We start from the raw sequence: 20611 nt of genomic DNA on the forward strand, positions 1-20611 counted from the left end.
ATTTTATATTAACCTGTCCCTTTAACATTTTTAAGGACAGTCTATGTTTGCTAACATAAGATGTTTGTGAACAATTGTGACTTTTCCTCTCAGTACAGACAAGACATTATTACACCTGCCTGTCTTTGTGAGTGTAGAGGGTTTGGGGCTGTACTTCCTGACAAATATAAATGATAAATTACATAAATGTGCAAAATGTTGTTTATAAATGCCATATGTGGAGGTTTGATATAGATTATTATTATTACCCTGTACACCATCACAAGTCACCCTGTAAAATGTATAATCCACTAACGAGAAGAACTGTCATAGGAGAAAAAAAATGAAAAGGTAACTTACATAATGATTTTAGCCAGATTGTTTAGGGGATGTCAATAAAAGCTCCCATTTGACCCTGATTGTATCTATTTGTTCTGCTTTTGTAAACACTCCACATCACATGTTTACCCATGTTGTTGCCATGCCAGGAATACCTGTTAGGAAACCACAGATACCTAACAAGGCCTTCCTTGTTTTATTGTTACGTGTCACTCCTTGTTATATGGATTTGATACAAACTGTACTGTGTCACGACGACTGCTAACAGTGCGTCAGAAATGCCTGTGTGTCTCCATTTCGGAGCAGCGCTCACAAACAGACTCAGACTTCTATACGTGAAACTGATTGATTGAAAAAGAAGCTCTAGTTAAATATACAAAACAGCCACTAAAACTATTTATATCAAAATAGTTTTTACTGGTTAGGCTCACAATACTTACCATCTATTATTCTTATTATTCCTATTAATATAATCATTAATGTCATGAAGCTTGCTTACTTCACGTACATAACACACAATACTCTTGACTGATCAGAGAAAATGTAGATACTATAAAATAATATAAGAAAGTTATGTAAATATTTACATAAGATAGGCACATCTAAAATGTCACATAAAGAAAGGGGGGGAAAAACACCCTGGTAACATTATGAGTCAGCTGTGATATTTCAGTGCACTGATAACATCATTTGAACTTTGATTAATGTCCATGTTATAATCTCAGGTTGCATGATGCAAGACCAACATTTTGCCTTCAGAGCAACACATTTATACAAAATGTTAAAGCATGTCTGTGTGGAAAAGTGTTACAAACTAATGAGGTACATTCATTTTTACAGAATGTAATCTATAGTGTTTGGGAGTTGTTTGTCTCAATAGGCTCTAGTAATCAAAAGTAATGAACCTATTATGAGCAGGACCTCTGAGGGCCCGGCGTGGCATTAAGAGTGTGGCACATAAAAGGTTTATTAAAGGAAATTAAGGTCCATCACTGCCACACCTGCTCCCCTATTATAAATGTATGACAGGTCAGTGCCTTCAATCACAACAGCAAACGAGAGAGAGGAGTCATGTTTCCCATTACCAGGGAAAAGTAACAGCATATCCTATGACTCACAGATTTCACTGGCCTGTGACCACTATACGCCACCATCAGCCTGGAATAATTATGTTTAATAGGTTTTATTTGGGACCCACAAGCAACAGCCAGCGAGAGTGGATGGATTTTAGCAACTATTTTTGTCTAAACACACTCTCTGAGGTGCTGTCCGTACTTTAATGTCATTATTTAGTGTCATTACATTTTTACTCACCTTTGAAACTTTTTTTCCTGGCATTATACTTTATGTGTTTGCATATTACTGGTGTTTTTAGAGCTCTTTGTGATGTTGCCCCCCCGCAAAAAAAAAAAAAAAGATTTTGAGGCTCAGTGGCTCTGGTTACCCTGCTTACCTGCCAAACAAGGCAAAAAAAAAAAAAAGCACATTAATCTATTAAGTATTTAAGCCTTTTGTAATTTAAGAGAATTTAATTAATACACATTAAATGGATTAAAAAGGCTCTTTTAGTTGCTCATCTGTACATTTAATGGTTTATTGCAGATGGATTCTGAAGGTGAGGAGCAAACCTTGAAAACATGTGACAGTAACACAGGTGAGTGCAGCTTTCAGGTTTAGTTTGCTTTTAAATATGTGCACACACACACATACACAGATATGCACGCACACACACACACGCATTCCACTTATCACCATGGGCTAGGGGTATCAGTTCAACAATCCAACTTTATAACTGTCAATTTTATGTATTATCTTACCGGTCTGAAGAGCACTGCACCGCCATTTCATTATTCAGAGGGGAATAACTTCATTAAATTGGAACACTGGCTCAAATTAGTTAAGGAGTGTGTATATATTGTGTGATTGAAAACCTCTAGACTGGATATGTCATTATGCAAGTGTTCAGGGCCTCTGAGGCCTTCCTGCTCACGCTGGAGCTATTACTACAACTGGGAAAATTCATGAAAAGTGTTATTATTGGTCGTGCTTCATGGGAGTAGGGGTAGAACTTGTGAATGAGATTTATGCAGGCCTCTGGGAAAATTGATTTACCCTTTTAGATCATGTTGTCAACACTGTCAAAAGATGAGCTACTGTTGGTTTCCCAGAGAATGAGCAGACTGAATGAAAAGCTTTTCAGATCAATGAAGAGACCACTTCTACATCCTTATGCTGATTATACCTGATGGCATTGTAAAAGGGAGTAAAAAATCTATGCTAAAAGCTTGGATAAAGCGCGGGTAGCCCATGTGGTATCACCCCTAAAACATTATCTACAAAACAAATATTTACAGTATGTTGTAAAATTTCGTGACTAATAGCCCAAAAGTAGTCAGTTGCCTTAAACCCTTAGATGAAAAACATGTTGACAGATGCTGTGCTGCTGCAGTGGAAATGTAAACACAACTTTTTTTTATCTGTTATTTCTTGGCCTTTATTTTTCACAGGGCTGGCTGACTCCATCACTGAGACTCACAGGTAAGCATTTTATGAAGTGCGCGCACATTTTCGCCTTTAAGCCAGAAAGGAATCACGTTCTTCCCAAATCTTAGATGTGATTGCTAAAAAAAACCTGTAGTCTGAAGTTTAAAATAGGCCAACTGAGGCCTCCGCTGACCCTGCTGGGTTTTTCCTCTATTCCCTTGTTCCCCTCCAGCCCATATGGGTCCATGGCGAGGAAGAGGAGTGCTCAGGAAGGGGTGCAGGGTGCCCCCATCAACAAGAGAAAGTCCCTGCTGATGAAGCCCCGCCACTACAGCCCCAGCGAGGCATGTGAAGAGGAGAGTGAGGACCTGGCACCGCCACAGGACAAAGAAGAGCTGAGGAACATTGACACTCCAGCAGGTAAACAGATGTCCTGTTGTTTTGTCTGTTTTGATGAACAATTGACGCTGAATTTTAAAATCCCATCTGTTGCATTCATATTTCCCTCCCTCTACCATCAGCCAGCAGCCGCAGTCATTGTGCAGTGGAAGTGAAAGACTACACTGCTGGGTCCACATTAGTTGTGTCTCACATCCACAAATTGAAGTTTTGACAGCTGATCTGCCATGATATTTTTGGCGTGGCTTTACCCTCTTTTGATGAGGCCAAATTTCAGACCCCTCATCTGTCCTTTTTCAATAGCCAGTCCAAATCAATTGAATCCATAGAATGAGAAACTGAATGGAGGCGTGCACCAGTTCACTTTGATTTAAATTAAACTTCCTCCATTCTTTTCTACAAAATTTTTATTGAAGTTGCCTTTTGTGAAAAACAGATGAGCTGTCACCGCTGCTTGGCTGGCGTTCCGCTGTTTTACTCTCTTTTTTTTTGTTTTATTTCTTTTTCTTGTTTTTTTTTTTTTACTTACCCGCAGGGACACTTCATCTGCAGCAGTTAAAAATTGTTGATTTTCACTTATGCCGCCGTCCTTCTCACAAGCAAAAATGTTTTCTTTTTTCCTAATAAATTGAATTTTGTGCATTTTGGCAACAATGCTCGTGGTGTACATGTGCATTCTCGCCCACTATAATCTGCACTGATTTGGTATATTTTTAACGATGTAACTAAGCAACAAACGTAATTGTCCCTTTCAAAAGCTTTTGTTAGGCCCTCTAACACAGTCTAATACATAATTAGGCATAATGTCTACAGCTCATTATAGTACACATGTGTGTAGTTAAATGGACCAGGAGAGTAGCTCACTAAATTGTGTGGATTCATTGGAAATGGAATTTATTTGTTTCCTGGGTTCATATTACATTACAATTATCTAAGTTATTCACTGTGCATCACCAGTGTTTCCTTTTGTTGTTGTGTATTCCAGATACTTTTTCTATTTATCATTGATTGACTGCTTTATATATTTTTTCCCCCTTATTTGAACCTGATATTCACTAAAACAAAACAAAATCAAGCCAGAATTTTTTTAAAAACTAAAAAAAATCTGAATGTGTCAAAAGAACACGAATATTGATAAACATATTCAGAACATATTTTGCTGTGATTGTCAGATGTGGGGGCTATTTTCCTGTGGTAAAAACAAAAATTGGAAAAGTGGACTGGAGGCAGTAAGAATTTTTGCAGAAGGGAGCTGGTCATATCTGCATTTTAACAAAAAGGGAGAAAAATAAGCCTCTCGTTTGGTTGAGCCACACTGTGTTCAACTCCAGCCAACTGCAGCCCTGCTGCAGAGTGCTGGTAATGGCTATTCTGGAGTACAAACTGTTCACCTGTTCCAACACACAAACCACCGGAGGGATCCAAGTTTTTTTCCTCCGTGTCTTTCCTTTTTTCATTGCACTGCTGTGTATGTGTGTGTGTGTGCATATATATACGTGTGTTTGTGTGTGTGGATGTCTGTGTGCTTGTCTGACTGTATGCGGCTGTGTCAGGCCTGGGAGTCCATCTGGATGAAAAACAAAACCCTTGTTGCTTGCCTCATAAATGTAAATATGTGTAACTGGCTTTAATTTTTCATTCAACAGGGTTTGTCTTTAGATGCCTCTTTCGAAATATTTTTCACAGCAGGGAACAGATAGTAACACACCGTAATGTCGCCTGAGCAAAAATGCATGTAAAAGCACAGACATGTCAAACCAGACATGTGCACTTAACAATGCAGGAAATCGTATATTTAGCTTTTTTTTTTCATTAGTGCCACATAATTTCTGTCGTTTTTTAAAGCTGTTTTGGCAAGGATTAGGTTTTTGTGTCGCTCCCATTAATGAGTCGCAGCTGTCTGATAATGCCTGTATCTGTACCGTCCTCTGCACTGTGTGATCTGATTCTCACAATCCATCTCTATCTATCTTCTCAATCTATTGAATCCTACTTTTTGGTTTGGCCTCTAATGTGTGGCTACTTAAGAGGATATAGACTTCCCGTGCAGCCTACTGAAAGTAAAACCCCTCACAGTCCAAAGAGCTTTAATAGCGCATAAGTTTGTATGATTTTCGAGGATCAAGAGAGATTTTGTTGAATCAATCCAGATGATAGCTTTCCATTGTTAATCACTGACCATGACTTAATATGATCAGTGGCGTTAATAAAACGTTGTCTCAGATGCATTTTGAGGGATAACCCTAACCCTCTTTGTCTGTTCCACTGATCAGACTTTCAGTGCATAAGGTTTCACACAATCTTGTGGCTTTCTGTGCGTATGACTGGGATTTTTGGATTTATTCAAAAAGATGGCAGGCCAAAGGTCGGTGCAAATTGAATTATTTAGAGCACTCAGCAAAATAAGCCGGAAAAAAGAGATTATATATAAGAAGACATGCGTGCATATTTTATTCATCTGCACTTGAAACATTATATGTGGTTTCTTTAACACCCACATAGGATACAGAATGCCAAAAGCTAAACACTGAGTAATTTGCTTGATTTAATAAAAATCTGAATTTGTTGAAGAGCTTTTATTCGTTAAAACTTTTTCGTAATGAATCTACCTCCTACTGCAGTATCCCGCCTTTGATTTTAATCTCAAATAATATTATATGTGGTTCAGCTTCCCAGTAAGCAGCAAATATGTCGAGGCAAAAAAAAAAAAAATAAAGATCTTAATAAGCTCATTATATTACATGCACAAATTCAGGCAGCAAATAGCATGTAGAACATAGGAAAGGCTCGTATCAGCAGCTATTCTGTGCTCCGCATACAGTACACAATCACACATTGGACATGTAATTTCAATATTTCACAAACACCTGTTTTAATTTAACAGTTTCAGTCAAATTTACTTGTAAAAGCTTGATAATTTTTTTATTTTCAGTTCAGCTTTTGACACTTTGACAACCATTAATTTTCCATGTAAATGCCCTGAAAATTATTATTTTTTAAAGTGCTGTAATGGCTCTTTTTTTTTAATCTAATCAAATTAAGCCAAAGATTTCATATTTTCAGCAAGTTTGGGTCAAGTTCACTAAGTCTCTCATTTTTGTGGGCAAAGCGGGCTCCCGTTTGTACCCAACAAATATTATCATCAGTTTTGTGAGTGCGGTGTATGGCTGGCTTTTCCTAAATCAGGTTCTGCCACACACACAGCACCATCTTACAGAGATTTGTCTCTTTTATCTATTTTCTCTATTCTCTGTTTGCAGGAATCCTCTTCACTTTTCTTGCTCTTATCCCTCGAAACAAGATGTACATTATGTTTTTCAAATCGGTTTTTCGGATGACAACATGTTGCTGCTTGGCTCGCACTTTAAAATACACATAACTAATTATAAACTGATGTTTTCCACCCAACACTGTGTAAATCCTTTCATAATCTTGTCCTAAATCTATATTGGGTTGTTGCTCCAATTGGAAACAACAACAAAGTGAAAAAACAATTGTCTTCCTCATGTCTGGGTTTCATGTTGAACTAGCAGAATGAAGGTTTATGTATGTTATCTAAAATATGCTTGAGGAATTGCTTGGAAATCTGACAACCTTGTGATTATCTTTCCAGTGCATCATGTACTCTTTTAAATCCCATAAATGGTTATAAAAACATGTTTTTCGCAAGATATTTTTCATAGAAAAGTAACACAAAATCTAAAACCTTAAAAGGATTTACAGAAGATTACCATGGGCGCACAATTCTTATCATGCTATGTGACTAAAGGGTCACAAATGAGCAAGTTCAGCATGCAAAGACTTGAACGTGTAGAATAATCAGTGTTGTCTTATTGTTTTAGATGGAAACTTAAACACAGTCAATGGAGTGACTAACAAAAATGGCTGCCATGATGTGGCAGCAAAGTCCAGCAGTTCCCTTGGCTGGTCTGAAGTTACGTCTGTTGGCTCGCCACAGTGTGAGCCGGACACATCTGAACCTCTGATGGATGAAGATGACGAGGAGTTTCTTAATAATGAAGAAGACCAAAGTCACGACAGGATGAGCAGTACGTCCTCGCCACAGAGTCAATATGGAGACATGAGGGAAGCCGAGTGGGAGCCTCTGGCTCTGTCTGCCAAGGTGAACAGCTCAGACTGCAGTCCTTCCAGACTCTCTGAAGATGTTACAGGCAGGAATGGGCACGTGAAAGAAGAGCCTCACTTAGAATTAGGTGGTCCACTGGGCAGAGCGAACATTTTTCAGGCTGAAGCTTTACGATACAGGCTGCTCCCCACGGAGGCGGACAGTGAAGGGGAAGCAGAGGCAGATAGGCCGCCTCGGCTAGACGCCTGGGCTCTGGGCCTCCACGAGAGAGGCCTTGAAATGAGCCGAGGGAGGGTAAACCTGAGCCTGCTGGAGCAGGCCATAGCTCTGCAGACAGAGCAAAGGCAGGTCCTGCACCATGCCTACAGAGAGATGGACCGGTTCCTCATGGAGCAGATGACCACCGAGAGGAGGCACCACAGAATGATGGAGATGGACGGCAGACTCACCTATCATGGAGGAAAAGGTAATAAGAAATAAAAAGGTTGATCTAAAGAAAAATCCAGTTTCATCCAGTTTAAATCAGATGGACCACTTGTGATTTGGATGATTGGGCGCTCAGAAAACATTAAAAGGAATAAAAGAAGCATTTTCTTTTAGGGGGGTGGGGTAATCAGAGGGAGGAAATCCTCTTAAAGACTAAAAACATTTTGGCAACAAGTGAAATAATAAATAAACAGTCTAAAATAAAAAAAGAACAAAATTTTCTGATGGAATTGCGTCTACTCAGAATATTGGATTTTGATAGGAATCAACTGGATATTTAACCATGACCATAAGTCTTAAATCCTCCTAAAGTACCTCTCATGTTTCCCTCTGATTCTTCAAATGACTGCAGCTAAATGTGTAATCCTAGATGTAATCTTTCGATGGGTGGGCATTAAGAAGTGAATGCTCTCCGTTAAACTGCAGCCATAACTAAAATGACAGATTAATAGATGGTATTGTGAAAAAAAGAGAGGCTGACTTTGCATGATATTTCAGTTTCTTTACCTTTACCTTTGTGTAATATGCATTCAGAACAATATATACAATATAATATGACACTCATATTTCTTTAGTAGATTTTAGTTGTAAAATCTTTCTTTATTGACTCTACAGATTCTCCACGGGCAGATAAAAAGGATATAAAGTGTCCAACTCCTGGCTGTGATGGCACTGGTCACGCCACCGGCCTGTACCCTCATCACAGGAGTCTGTCTGGGTGTCCTCATAAAGTCCGAGTCCCCCCAGAGAGTAAGTCACTAAGCGGTTCTGTGTGTGCAAACAGTGTAATGGATGGTTTACACTCACAAAAACGACCAGTTTTACATTTTACAATCAGCCGACGGTAATTGAAATCCTCTTAGCACGAGCCCAAAACAAGAAAGGCCTGCTTATACATTTAGCTGAATTCAAAGACGTGCACAAAACTTTTCAAATAAACTTAAAGGATTTTCTCTCTCCCCCTCCCTCTTTTTCTTGTAATGTGTTGTAATGTGTGAATATTGAATTCTTTTTTTTTTTTTTCCCCCGCATTGGCGATTGTTAAGTCATTTCAATGTAACTCAACAAACATTCAACATTAAACAGTAATGTTACAAAAGGAACAGAAAAAGTAATTAACTTTTTCAAAAAAGCACATGCTCTTAGACTGGAGGCCGTATTTGCAAATCAAAGGGCTAGCTAACGCAGTATTCAAAAATAAATAGACAACTCCAACAAACTAATTGGAGGATATGTACAGAAAAGAAGTTTCTAAGGATACAGAGCGGACCTTTAACGACGTGTTTGTTTTGAAGAATATAATCAGCTGTCTTGTTACGCTCTCTCTTTGCACTAAGCTATTTACATTTCAGCCACATTACAGCATTCCTCACAATGAGAAAAGCCGTTTGTGTGTGCGTGTGTGTTTTTTCTTCTTCTTCTGTCTCTGTAGGATCTTTGCTGTGTAGGCTCTAATGTGCCGGTTATATAAATCTTCACTTAATGCAGGAAAATGTATTTGTTTTATTTCCAAAATGCTCGGCATATATATACGTTGTGTGTTTACCATCCTAATCTTTAAGCTTGATTATGTCTCGCATGTTGCTAATTTAGAAATGTTTATCTTTGCTTATCTGCGCTTATGTCATGTCTGTCTGTTCTTTGTCATCCCCTCAGTCCTGGCGATGCACGAGAACGTCCTCAAATGTCCTACGCCTGGGTGCACAGGAAGAGGCCATGTCAACAGCAACCGTAGCACCCACCGGAGGTACATCCACAGGAGAAATCCATTAGAAACTCTGCACCCTGTTTATACATGAGTTACAGTATTAGGCTAATGTGTTTGATTTCCTCCCCAACCAGTCTCTCAGGCTGCCCCATCGCTGCTGCAGTGAAAGTCTCCAAACCTCAGGATGAGAGCCTGAAATGCAGACAAACACCTGACCGCTCACCGAGGTATTATGCCACATGACGTTTTCAGTGCTCTCAGTGTGGTCACATGCAGGAAAATAATTACAGCGAGCTCTGTAGTGGACTGAAGTTCTACAGACATAACTGAGGTTATGCAAAAAAGTGATAAACACTATTACTGTTAAGGGCGGTGTAGAATATTTTTATTCAGCAATCCCAGCAGAACATGCCTATTTTGAGCTTTCCAAGCAGACATAAGCAATGGTTGCTGGTCCCTGTGAGTTCCTCTCTATTAGAGATGATAAAAGAGCAGAACTCTTTGTTCCCTGTGGATATATCATGGGCAGGATGCCCACTCCTACTATATTAATTAGTCTGGCAACCTGGCTGTGGATCTACAACACACATCAGATCCCAGACTCTGAGTGTACAAAAGCACTGGCATCCCTCAATGGTTAAAAACAATGTCTGCTCTTTACTGCTTTATATTAACTTTCTAAGCACCTTTCTCACAAGTTCCTAGGCGATTCTTTACCATGGTAAAGCATTTTATTGTCATCTGTTTTCCTCCTCGTAGAGCCCTCGGCCTAATAAAGAAATTCGAGATGAACCAGCTGAACTATAGGCTCTCTCACCCGGTAGCAGCCTTACAAACTAGCCTCACAAAAGACATGGACAAGTACAGCAGAATTCGCTTTGATTACGCCAGCTTTGATGCACAAGTCTTCGGCAAGCAGCCTCTGATGGGGACCAACCAGGACCCAGAAATGATGCATTACCCTGATTGTAAGTTTCACACATTTTTTGAAAAAAACAAACAAAAAAACACTTGTAAATAAGGATGTTGGATAAATGTGGATGCTTTTTTTTAGCCACTAATTACAACCTCTATCTACAAACGACACAGATCTACATTGTATATATTTGCAAAGACTGCCCTTTATTTAAATATCTGTGATTGATGCTAAAACAACAACAAAAAATCTCCTCTTTTTTCTGGGTACTTTTAAGTTTGGGTTGAACACCTGGTGTCTCAATATCTAAATGATTTGCTAATTATTTGTCTTTTAGCCCCTCAGCAGTATCCTGGCTTCCTTGGTGCTCCAGGTGGCCGCCTGCCCACCTCTGGTCAACACAGCCCGCCGAGTCAATTCAAAAAAGAAGACGGTCTCCAAGCCGCAGCAGCGACAGCCGCCATCCTTAACCTCTCCACCCGCTACCGGAAGAACATGGAGGCTGTCGCCGACCGGCCCTTGGCAACCTCCACAAAGGTAATCAAATTAGACCACTTGGAAAGGTATTTAATGTGGTCATTTTTAAAGGAACTCTGATTTGTGTATAAAAAGGGAAGACATCAAAAGACTGGATTTGGCAAAGAGAGCCTGGCACTCTGGTGGCACAAAAACAAGGAGGTTTCCACTCTATAAAGCTTTAATGTACACAAATGAAAATTTGTGTAATCACATCAAAAGAAGAAGTACAATCAGCCTTCTTTCTCAATTACAACTACTCGCCTTTTTTTTTAATAAAACATGTGGTATTGTATTTTGTTTCGACATCAGCTGGCATGTAAAAACCTTGAACTGTTGTCTGAGAATGCATCTTGCCCGCTGCAGATGGCAGAGGATATTTTGCTTAGTTATATGATCCAGCATAGGCTGTGTGTCTACACCAGATAGTCTTTAAAAGCATTTGAGTGGATTAAGCCCATCAGATAAAGGAGTTAACATAGCAAAAGTTTAATTCACACAAAATCCAAACTCTTTTTGGAGAAGAGCATAGATCCAAAATCTCTTCTGCTGTCATTATCTGTAATATGGCATTGTAGTCAACTTTTTTTCCAAGTCACTTCATGATTAATATTGATCGCATTCTGTGGGTTACATACATGCACACTGTACTGTAGATGATTCAAGGTTTCCACACCTACACAGCACAGATCCTTGTCTCCCAGCTTGTTGAGCTGAGAATGTGGCCCTGTACCAGGTACCAGCCCACTGAATGAATAAAACAGTGTTAGCAAGTTAATCATCTGTTCTCGTTTACAGCTTAGTTGTCTTGGAGAGACGTACAAAATAAAGAACAGCTTTCAAGTCTGAAAAAAAGGGGGCCATATTTAGAGTGTGATATGTCGTCTGGTGCTTTAACTTATACGCTTTGAAATATCAAATGCAGAAAAACGCTCGCTGAAAACGGAATAATTTTGCACGTTTAAAGGCCGTATTTACATGTCAGTTATATGGAAAAAAACACATATAGATTTAGAGTCTTTGTTTTTAGCTCCAGCTGACGTTAGAGGGAAAATAAATCACAAAAAGTCTGCGCATCCTTTAGTTTTACAGTGATGTTATTTTGATTAGGTACACACACCATCAAATGGCTGGATAATTAAACTGGACGGCCTCATCCAGTGTTCATGAAAATTATCCCCTTTAATTAATTTGAAAGATCTCACACACACACACTTCTCTTTGTTACAAAAAATAATGATGTATAGGGTCTAATGAAACATATGGATTGAATAATTGGTTCCATTTATGGGAAAGGATTTTAACATCTAATGAGGTACAACTTTTAATACCATAAAACAGCCATAAGTCATCATGCTATTGCGTTTCAGCACAAAAACGACAAACACATCTGTCAGCGGGGAAACTTATGCCACATTAAGCTTTTTAATTTTTGCTATAATAATGATGACCTAAAACCAGCAGCCACCCCCCAGCTGCCATCTTGGTTGTGTGTCCCAGAAAACAGATGACACAGCTGTCACTGAAAAACTACACACCAGTGATTATATTTTTTTTTGTGTTCAGCAGAATTAACGCTGGCTTAGTTTGGTACTTTGTCTGGTGTGAGATAACCACCGTATGTATTATTTAAATACACTGTTTGTTTGCGCTGCTTTTCAAGTCAGTTTTCGTGTTTACAGAGAAATGTTACTGGGGTTCAAGTCTGCCATATTGCCTCATTGTCATATTAATGAGGTATTGTGCTGTCTTATTTACATTCCTGAGGCTGTAATTAGAGAATGCCTTTTAATTTTATCCTCTGGCTTATTTGTTTTCATAAGCCACATCCGATTTATTGTACTCTTCTGTAGCACATCAGATTTTGTGCATTTCACCTTTGTTGTCTTTAGGACATGCTCATAGAGGTGGATGAAAACGGCACCCTGGACCTGAGCATGAAGAAGTGCAAGGAAAACGTAAAAGCCCAGAGCAGGACGCCTCCCGACGACCTGCTGTCTCCCCCTGAGTCCGCTGTGGCCAAAGGTGGGAGTGTGCTCATCAGCCCCGCCTTCTACCAGCCGCTGTGTGAGAGAGACAGCTGGGAGAGCCCCATCCCTGTCAACTTCAGCAAAGCTCGCGTTTTACAGGACAAAGAGGTAAAAAAAGAAGTAAAATAAACAAGATTTGGATTATCCAAATCAGAAATGTTCGGGTCAAACGATGAATTTATATGCGAGACAAAATATAAATAAGAAAATAAACCAAATAAGTTAATGCCTGAACTCCCTCCAGGACTAATTAGGTTCTTTTTTTGTGTGTGTTTTATTCATGTATTTAGCTATTAAATATACCGTCTGCAGTCATTTCCCAAAATCTACCCGCTGAATTCTTAATTCTTCAGTTTCTCTGTCATTGTCACCAGATTACACAGATCTTGTAAGGAAACTGGGGGGAAAAATGAATTTTCAGGAATTTAGTATCCTGATATGTGTTACCATTTCATTTTCACCTTGATTGTTGTTTCATAGCATTTCCTTACCGACAGGAATTAAAACAAACAAAAAATGTATCAGTGCTGCCAGATTTACTCAGTTTTGCTCAATAGTTTGACTAAAAATAAACTTAAACCTACCTAAAAAAATTTAAAAAAATCCAAGTGTAGACCTCGCCCCCAGGCTGAATGACATGCAGTGTTTCTAAGAGCATTTATGGAGACATGTTCTAAGGCCAAGCAGAAGCTCGAGCCAAATCTGTTAATCTATAAGATGTATGAATTATATTTACACTGAGGACGTGCTTATCTATTGCCCGAGGGTCTGAATGAGTCTAATCTGGGCTCTAAAGGTTTCGTTTCTTTTGATCTCACAGGTGGTATTCATTTGTACCACGTATTAAGAGTTGTCAAATTTGCCCTGCTTTTACATCACACACAACATCTGGTGATGGCACAGAAAAGAAGGCCCATACGTCGAGTTTGTACATCACAAACAACACGTGGATTAAATATGACTTTAAATGGATGTGTGGTTTACTACTGCAAGTGTAATCTCGTCTGCGTCGTGCACCGCAACCCCCAGGACTTGTTTTAAGAGTATTATTCAGGGATTTTGTTAATTATTCACTTTCAGGTCATTGCAGAGTGATGTCTGATACTTCGGACAGTTAAGGTCATGCTGTTATTTTATTTCTGCCTCAGCAGGAGGATTATGATCAGGTCTCCTTGGAAGACCAACACTACCAGGGAGATAGCAGCATGTTAAGCTCCAAGGCCAAGCTGCCATTACGGGATTCGAAGAAAGAGCTTCTGAGGTATGTGGGATTAAACAGCAAAACATCTCGCAGCAGCTTTATCGAGCCAGACACGTGTGATGTGATCATTCCTTTTAGCTGGCAGATGGTCAGTATTAATAAGAAAAAGTGTCACTCCAAACCATACATTTGTTCCAATAGTGGGTCAAAACACTGGAATGAAACTCACTGTTACATATGATTGTAACTGGTATGTCTGCAGGTTCATGTGGAGAAGAAATGTATCTATTTAAAAAGTGAGTTTTCTCCCCGTATGTCCGACCTAAGCTTAACACAACTCTTGACTCTTTGTAGTTAGAGTGCATGCTCTGCTGGGTCTCCTCACGAGAAACGTAGGATCCTCTAGTTTCCGCAGCACAGCACCCCCCCCCACCAGATCCCCTCCCCTGTGACATTCAGAGACATTATTAAACTGAATGTTGAGCAATGTAATGAAAAATTTCTACTAAACTTTCCGCTGTACTAACTCTTTTTTTCTCTCTAATGAACATAAAAAGGTTCCCCCTGTATAAGAAAGATTCAGTTCAAGCTTGGGAAAGTCTGTGGGAAGTGGAGTAATCTGCGTATTAAATGCTTTGTGTTCTCATGCAGCTGTCCGACCCCAGGCTGTGACGGCAGTGGCCATGTGACGGGGAATTATGCATCACATCGGAGGTACTGTAATTAATTACACTCTCATTAGTACCAGCTAGCAGATATATAGACAAGGGAAACAATGCTTATTGTTTAATTATGTTGATTATTACAAGTGAAAACTTGTCACTTGTAGCTCGTAGGGTTTTTTGCAGCATATGTCATGTGCTAAAAATGTGATGACACAAAAAAGCTTTCTCGTGACGAACAAGCAGAATTGTGTTTTTTTAAAGTAATTTTGTATAAATATGCAGTGCATTGTATTAAGATTATTTAATTCAGTCGTGATCAAAGAGTGAATTAAAATGACTGTTAGCTCTTTATCCTCTCTAGTGTGTCTGGATGTCCCCTCGCTGACAAAACACTCAAATCACTGATGGCAGCCAACTCTCAGGAACTAAAGTATGTGTTCTGAAAACTGTTATTGTTGCTAAAGGATTTTTCACATTAAACTAGGCAGCTTGTTTTTGCTTCAGCTTGGGTCATCTTGTTTTCCTTCCTTTCCTTTTCCTTTCCCTTTTCACTTCACATTATGCATGATTTCCATTTACTCAACATGAAGTTGTTTTCTATTTGTGCTACTTTTCTGCATATTAGCATGAATCCCCAGCTCTGCTCCCAGTCTTTTGCTGTAAAAAGCACCTGGTCTCTGTGTCTCTCAACCTGCAGGTGCCCAACACCTGGTTGTGATGGATCTGGACATGTGACTGGGAACTATGCTTCGCACAGAAGGTAGCTGAGAGAAATCATCACAACTGAGCATGAAATACATTTGTCAGATGCATGGCATTCAAACAGATGGTGAAAGTCTCACTTTAAAAACACGCTGCACTTTTTGATTTCTTGTTTTTCTCGATTCATTTGACTGCCTTTTTATCTGTCTATCCATCTATAGGCACATTTCAGCTACATATGTGCTAATGCAGTAAAACTTATCTTTTTTTTTTTTTTAAAAACATGAAAAAATTGCAACTTCCTAAACCTCACGGCTGCCTGTACAATTCCAGCCTTTATTGTACCTCATGAATAGATTCTTTCAAGTTAACTCACTGTCTCCAACCATTTTCAGCTTGTCAGGATGTCCACGTGCCAGAAAAGGAGGTTTGAAGCTCACACCAAACAAGGATGACAAAGATGAGCAAGAGCTTAAGTACGATTTTTTCTTCTTTCTTTTTTCTTTTTTGCTCATCCTATGCTGTCATGTTTGTTTGTTTTTTGTTTGCTTTTTTTTCTGTTTTAAAAATAAAACAACAGAAAACATTGGGAAAATGCGTCATGCTTTTGTGCCCGGGGGTATAGTACCTGGAGGCCATTAAGTTAAACAAAGAAAATAATACTTCTCTTGTCCTAACATTAGTGAATTATTTTCAAAGGATTAGTAACATGTTTTTTTTTTCTGCAGGATTTCACCAGGGTTTTTGTATTTTTTTTCTATTTTCTGAATGGGATATCTGGCTTATCACTCTTCACAGAGTGCTTTCTTTATAATTATAGTATATTAAGAAAATGTTGAATTGCCGGCTGTGATGGCATTGCACTCATTTGGAGCTTAATCACTGTTGTCTGTTAAAGTGTTATTGGAAAAAAAATATAATGGAATTGATTTGCAGCTTAAATCCAAAGTCTGATATATGAGCCCTTGTTTACTTATACATCTGGACACTGATTTTTTTTTTTTTTTTAATTACTAATGCAAGGGCACGAGCTTAGGAATTAAACTGGAATAGATCTCATACACATTAAGAGAGAAAGGAAGAGAAAGGGGGAGGGTAGCAAATGTCCCTAGATTATTGTAAATAGTGGGCCATATGGCATGCCTCCATTGTCCGGGTGCCTTGCATCAAGCTACCTACCTGTGGTAGATGTAAGTAATGGGACCGGTGTTGTTTTGTCCTCTAAGTGCTGCTTTGCTGTTGAGTAACAAAATGCTGAAACAGGCTTTTTGCAGCAGCACTCCACAGCATGTGTGCCATTTGTATCATCTCAGGTGACCTTTCACCTTTATCAATAAGGGAAAGGGTTAGCCACCTCCAAATTACATTCTTTCGCATGAGGGGATACATGACAATTATCTGTAATTCATGTCACTCCATTACTGACCTGCAGAAAACAGGCCTGAAAATGCAACTGACAAACTCTTAATGATATTCAATGTGAGTTGTGCTTATGTTTTCAAACACAAATACCATCCACCTGGAAATGTATACAGTGAACAGAGGGCCCATTCAAACTCAAGTTTAGAGGATTAGTTACTTACAGTTAATGTGATTTTTCATAGCCCATCTCTAGTTTTTGGCGACTTCATTTTTTAATCAGCATTTAGATGGATTAATCAACTTAATGGTTAACAAATCTTCCGGTCTAGTTATTGAAAGAGATTTTTTTTTATTTTAATGGTCCCAGAGATTTTTTTTTTTTTTTTTTTTTGCAGTTTGACAATAAAGCAGTTGCTGTTGTTTTTGCGCAGCTGGATGGATTTTGTTCAGTGGGTACCACAAAAAATAACAAATGTTATTAAATGCAAGCTAGTTAGATTTTTCCGTAGTGTATGCATGTTTTCAGCGCCTCATCCTCTTTGTTTGTCACTACGGTAGGTGTCCGGTAATTGGATGTGACGGACAGGGCCATATATCGGGAAAATACACATCCCACCGCAGTGCAGGCAGTTGTCCACTCGCTGCCAAAAGACAGAAGGAGTCGTCCATCAATGGGATGCCCTTTGCCTGGAAGTCCAATAAACAGGAACTGCCCCATTGTCCCTTGCCTGGCTGCAATGGCCTTGGACATGCCAATAATGTGTTTGCCACTCACAGAAGGTGAGGCCGCCTGTCCTCCATTTTATCTCTAAACAATACCGCTAGTCGACATGTTGCAGTCTTACTCTATCCACAGTCTTGAAGATGTTAAAGTTTAGTAGTTTCGGTGATTTTCTCCTGTCTAAAATTGTCATTTATGGCCTGCTGAACTAGTTTGTCCGGTTGCCCGCTGAACGCACAAAATATCAAGAAAAAGTACTCCGAGGAAGAGATGATGACTATCAAATTTAAAGCCAGCAGTGGTAAGCTACTCTGACATTTTGTGTGGCATGGCAAGTTTTTTTCTATTAGTGACACATATACTGGTACAAAAAAACCCAGTGAATGAATAAAATAAAAAAATCTGTGATCTCTGCTGGAACATGATAAATTAGACTATCTCCTCTAACCCAGGTGTTGAAAACAAAGATGATATTCAACATCTGGATCATGAAATAAAAGAACTGAACGAATCCAACATGAAAATAGAAGCAGACATGATGCAGCTCCAAACCCAGGTAAGTATTTACTCTCACAAAAATCATTGGTTAAAATAAAGGCGCGAGATCTTTGCCCGCTCAATTTGATGAGATCCCTGTTGTTTTGTACCCGAAAGCAGATCTCCTCTATGGAATGTAACCTGAAGACAATTGAAGAGGAAAACAAGATGATCGAACAGCACAACGATAGCCTACTGAAGGAGCTGGCTCACCTAAGCCAAGCTCTTATTAACAGTCTAACAGACATTCAGCTGCCTCAAATGGTACAGTAAGCCTTGACCACAGTATCCACTCCAGCTCACAGTGTTTAACCTGTCCAGAAAAAAATAAATAATCATTTTCCTGAAATTGTCATTTCTGCTGTGCTGTTTTCACTAATAGTCAAACATGTTTTTGTTGCAGGGGCCCATCGGTGAGCATAATTTTGAAGCCTATGTGAACACATTAACTGATATGTACAACAACTCGGAGCATGAATACTCTCCAGAGTGCAAGGCCCTCTTGGATAATATCAAACAGGCTATTAAGGGCATCCATGTTTAAGCTGTGGAGCTACCAAGAGGTTTCTTTGACTTGGGATAATGACACTAGATAGCTCTATTTTACTGAAGAGTGCTGGCTTGGCTGCATGTATAAGACAAGGCTTTCGGAAATGTGTTTGGTATTTTCTGGTAAATACACTGCACTGAGAAAATTACCAGCCAGATTTGTAATGCTTCTACTGTTTCTGCATTCACTCGATATGTTTATCCTGGTGAGATTTGTTTTTTTAACCCCTCTTGCACTTAATTATTTTGTATGGTTTGCTTGATTTTAATCTGTATGTGTTCATGTCACTCTTATATTATTGCTATTTATTACTATATTTGTTCATCAGTGTATTTATTTCCTCGATTTTTATTTATTTCTAAAAACTGTAAATGCGTAATATTTGAGAAATCAGTTTGACTTTCTGCACATTGTAAATTACATAGAAGCACATTCCAATTTCATGGCATACTTTCGCCACCTAGTGTTGAAAAACCTATATTATTGTTAGTATTATTATTATTATCATTATTATTATTATTATTAGAACATAAGTTGAATCTCCCTTCAAAGTGAAAACCTACCAAAACTACTAAGCATCAATGTTTTTAAGCATTGCTTTCTTTCCTTATTGGAGACTGAATGTATGGTAAGACAAAGTGAACACCAAGATTTAAAAGAAAAAAAAGAAATTGCAATGCAAATGTACTGTACCTTTTTCTACTCAACCAATAACAGCTGAATGCAATGAGGAGGTGACACTGAGCAAAAATGCAACATCATTCTGTGAACTGAATGTCGGATACTGCTTTGCATAGTGTGACCACAAAAAGAGTGCAACAAAAATCAAAACGATCACTTTGTCAAGATGTCTTTCTTTTTTTTAAAAAACAAAACGAAAAAATATAGATATTAAACTGCCTTCTGTGCACACTTTTAGTGTGCATATAGTATGTGCCTAAATGTATATGAATCCATAAAAATATACAAGTACTATGTTTTGTGGTAGGACAGTATTATGTGAATGGTGTCTGATTTAATATACAGTACAATTATTTTCATAGGCGGAAACGTTCCTGATGACTGTTTGAAAGCCGTTGTCTCAGTAGCTGTAATCTCAGAGTCAGGTTTTGAAATATCATGACTGAGATTGAAAGTCTGGTGTTAATTTGTTTTGTTTTGTTTTCTTTGATAGCGCAGAGAGGGGGCAAATAAGAAGGAGTGGATATCTCTTATCTGCTTAAAGGCCTTAACATTTCAGCCAGTCTTACAGTTTGAACATCCTTGGGCAGATTTGAATAGTAGCTATTTCAAAACCGAGCTGACGACCACTGCAACCTGCATTTTAGTTTCAATCATTACAAGCAAAAAAATAAAAAAAATATAGAAAAATGATAGTTGTTGGCTAATCAGTTGTTTGTTTGCATCAATTGCACTTTTGTATATGAGTTATTTTGTGTTTTTAGTTGCCCATACTGACCTTTGATAAAAGAAAAGGACCGGCTGGTTAATCCCCAGATAAAAAAAAAAAAAAAGAGCTATCCATTTCAGCAATACATTTCTTTTAATTTCTGCAAAAAGACATCAACAACATGTAGCCTAGGACATTTTGAAGATGAAAATGTAACAGCAGAAGAGCCAAATTACAGAAAAACAAGACCCTGTTTTATCCAAATACTCGACACATTTTAAACAATTTTAATCTTTTAAAAACTGAATCACAGTCTTTAAATCTAACGATCTTTTTCTTTGTAACTTCTTATATGTAATTCCTATACCACACATTGTTTGCTCAGGAAGTTTTGTGAATAATATTTATTTTTTTCCCTGTTAGTATTTGATGTTTTGTAATGTGAAATGCTTTTTTGTGGAACGATATTAGTATGATATGAAATTGTACTGTATTTTTCTTTTCTTTTACATTAAAATGTAATGCTTTTTTCAGTTAAG

General features: G+C 38.5%; 1 protein-coding gene across 6 annotated transcripts in view; it reads left to right on the plus strand.

Annotated features, from left to right (window-relative positions):
* The window catches only part of st18 (ST18 C2H2C-type zinc finger transcription factor), a 39818-nt gene extending 20465 nt beyond the window's left edge, over positions 1–19353 (plus strand). For 3 of the 6 annotated variants that reach the window (XM_086271419.1, XM_086271425.1, XM_086271423.1), the window contains 20 exons: positions 1921–1972; positions 2826–2856; positions 3035–3222; positions 7044–7754; positions 8390–8524; positions 9431–9521; positions 9617–9709; positions 10242–10450; positions 10736–10935; positions 12807–13052; positions 14093–14205; positions 14797–14859; positions 15172–15240; positions 15508–15570; positions 15908–15988; positions 17433–17654; positions 17808–17896; positions 18048–18151; positions 18250–18396; positions 18536–19353. In XM_086271419.1, the coding sequence (XP_086127545.1) occupies positions 1921–1972; positions 2826–2856; positions 3035–3222; positions 7044–7754; positions 8390–8524; positions 9431–9521; positions 9617–9709; positions 10242–10450; positions 10736–10935; positions 12807–13052; positions 14093–14205; positions 14797–14859; positions 15172–15240; positions 15508–15570; positions 15908–15988; positions 17433–17654; positions 17808–17896; positions 18048–18151; positions 18250–18396; positions 18536–18676 (3048 nt within the window). In that variant the 3' untranslated portion in view covers positions 18677–19353. The remainder of the gene's footprint in view (positions 1–1920; positions 1973–2825; positions 2857–3034; positions 3223–7043; positions 7755–8389; positions 8525–9430; positions 9522–9616; positions 9710–10241; positions 10451–10735; positions 10936–12806; positions 13053–14092; positions 14206–14796; positions 14860–15171; positions 15241–15507; positions 15571–15907; positions 15989–17432; positions 17655–17807; positions 17897–18047; positions 18152–18249; positions 18397–18535) is intronic. The other 3 variants (XM_086271420.1, XM_086271421.1, XM_086271422.1) reach the window with 3 other exon arrangements.
* The last annotated feature ends 1258 nt before the right edge of the window (positions 19354–20611 follow it).

Source organism: Aulonocara sp. 'chitande type north' Nkhata Bay, linkage group LG18 (genome assembly GCF_057382095.1).
Source record: "Aulonocara sp. 'chitande type north' Nkhata Bay isolate Kocher_YH1m ecotype deep benthic linkage group LG18, A_spYH_male_GT1.1, whole genome shotgun sequence".
NCBI classification, from domain to species: domain Eukaryota; kingdom Metazoa; phylum Chordata; class Actinopteri; order Cichliformes; family Cichlidae; genus Aulonocara; species Aulonocara sp. 'chitande type north' Nkhata Bay.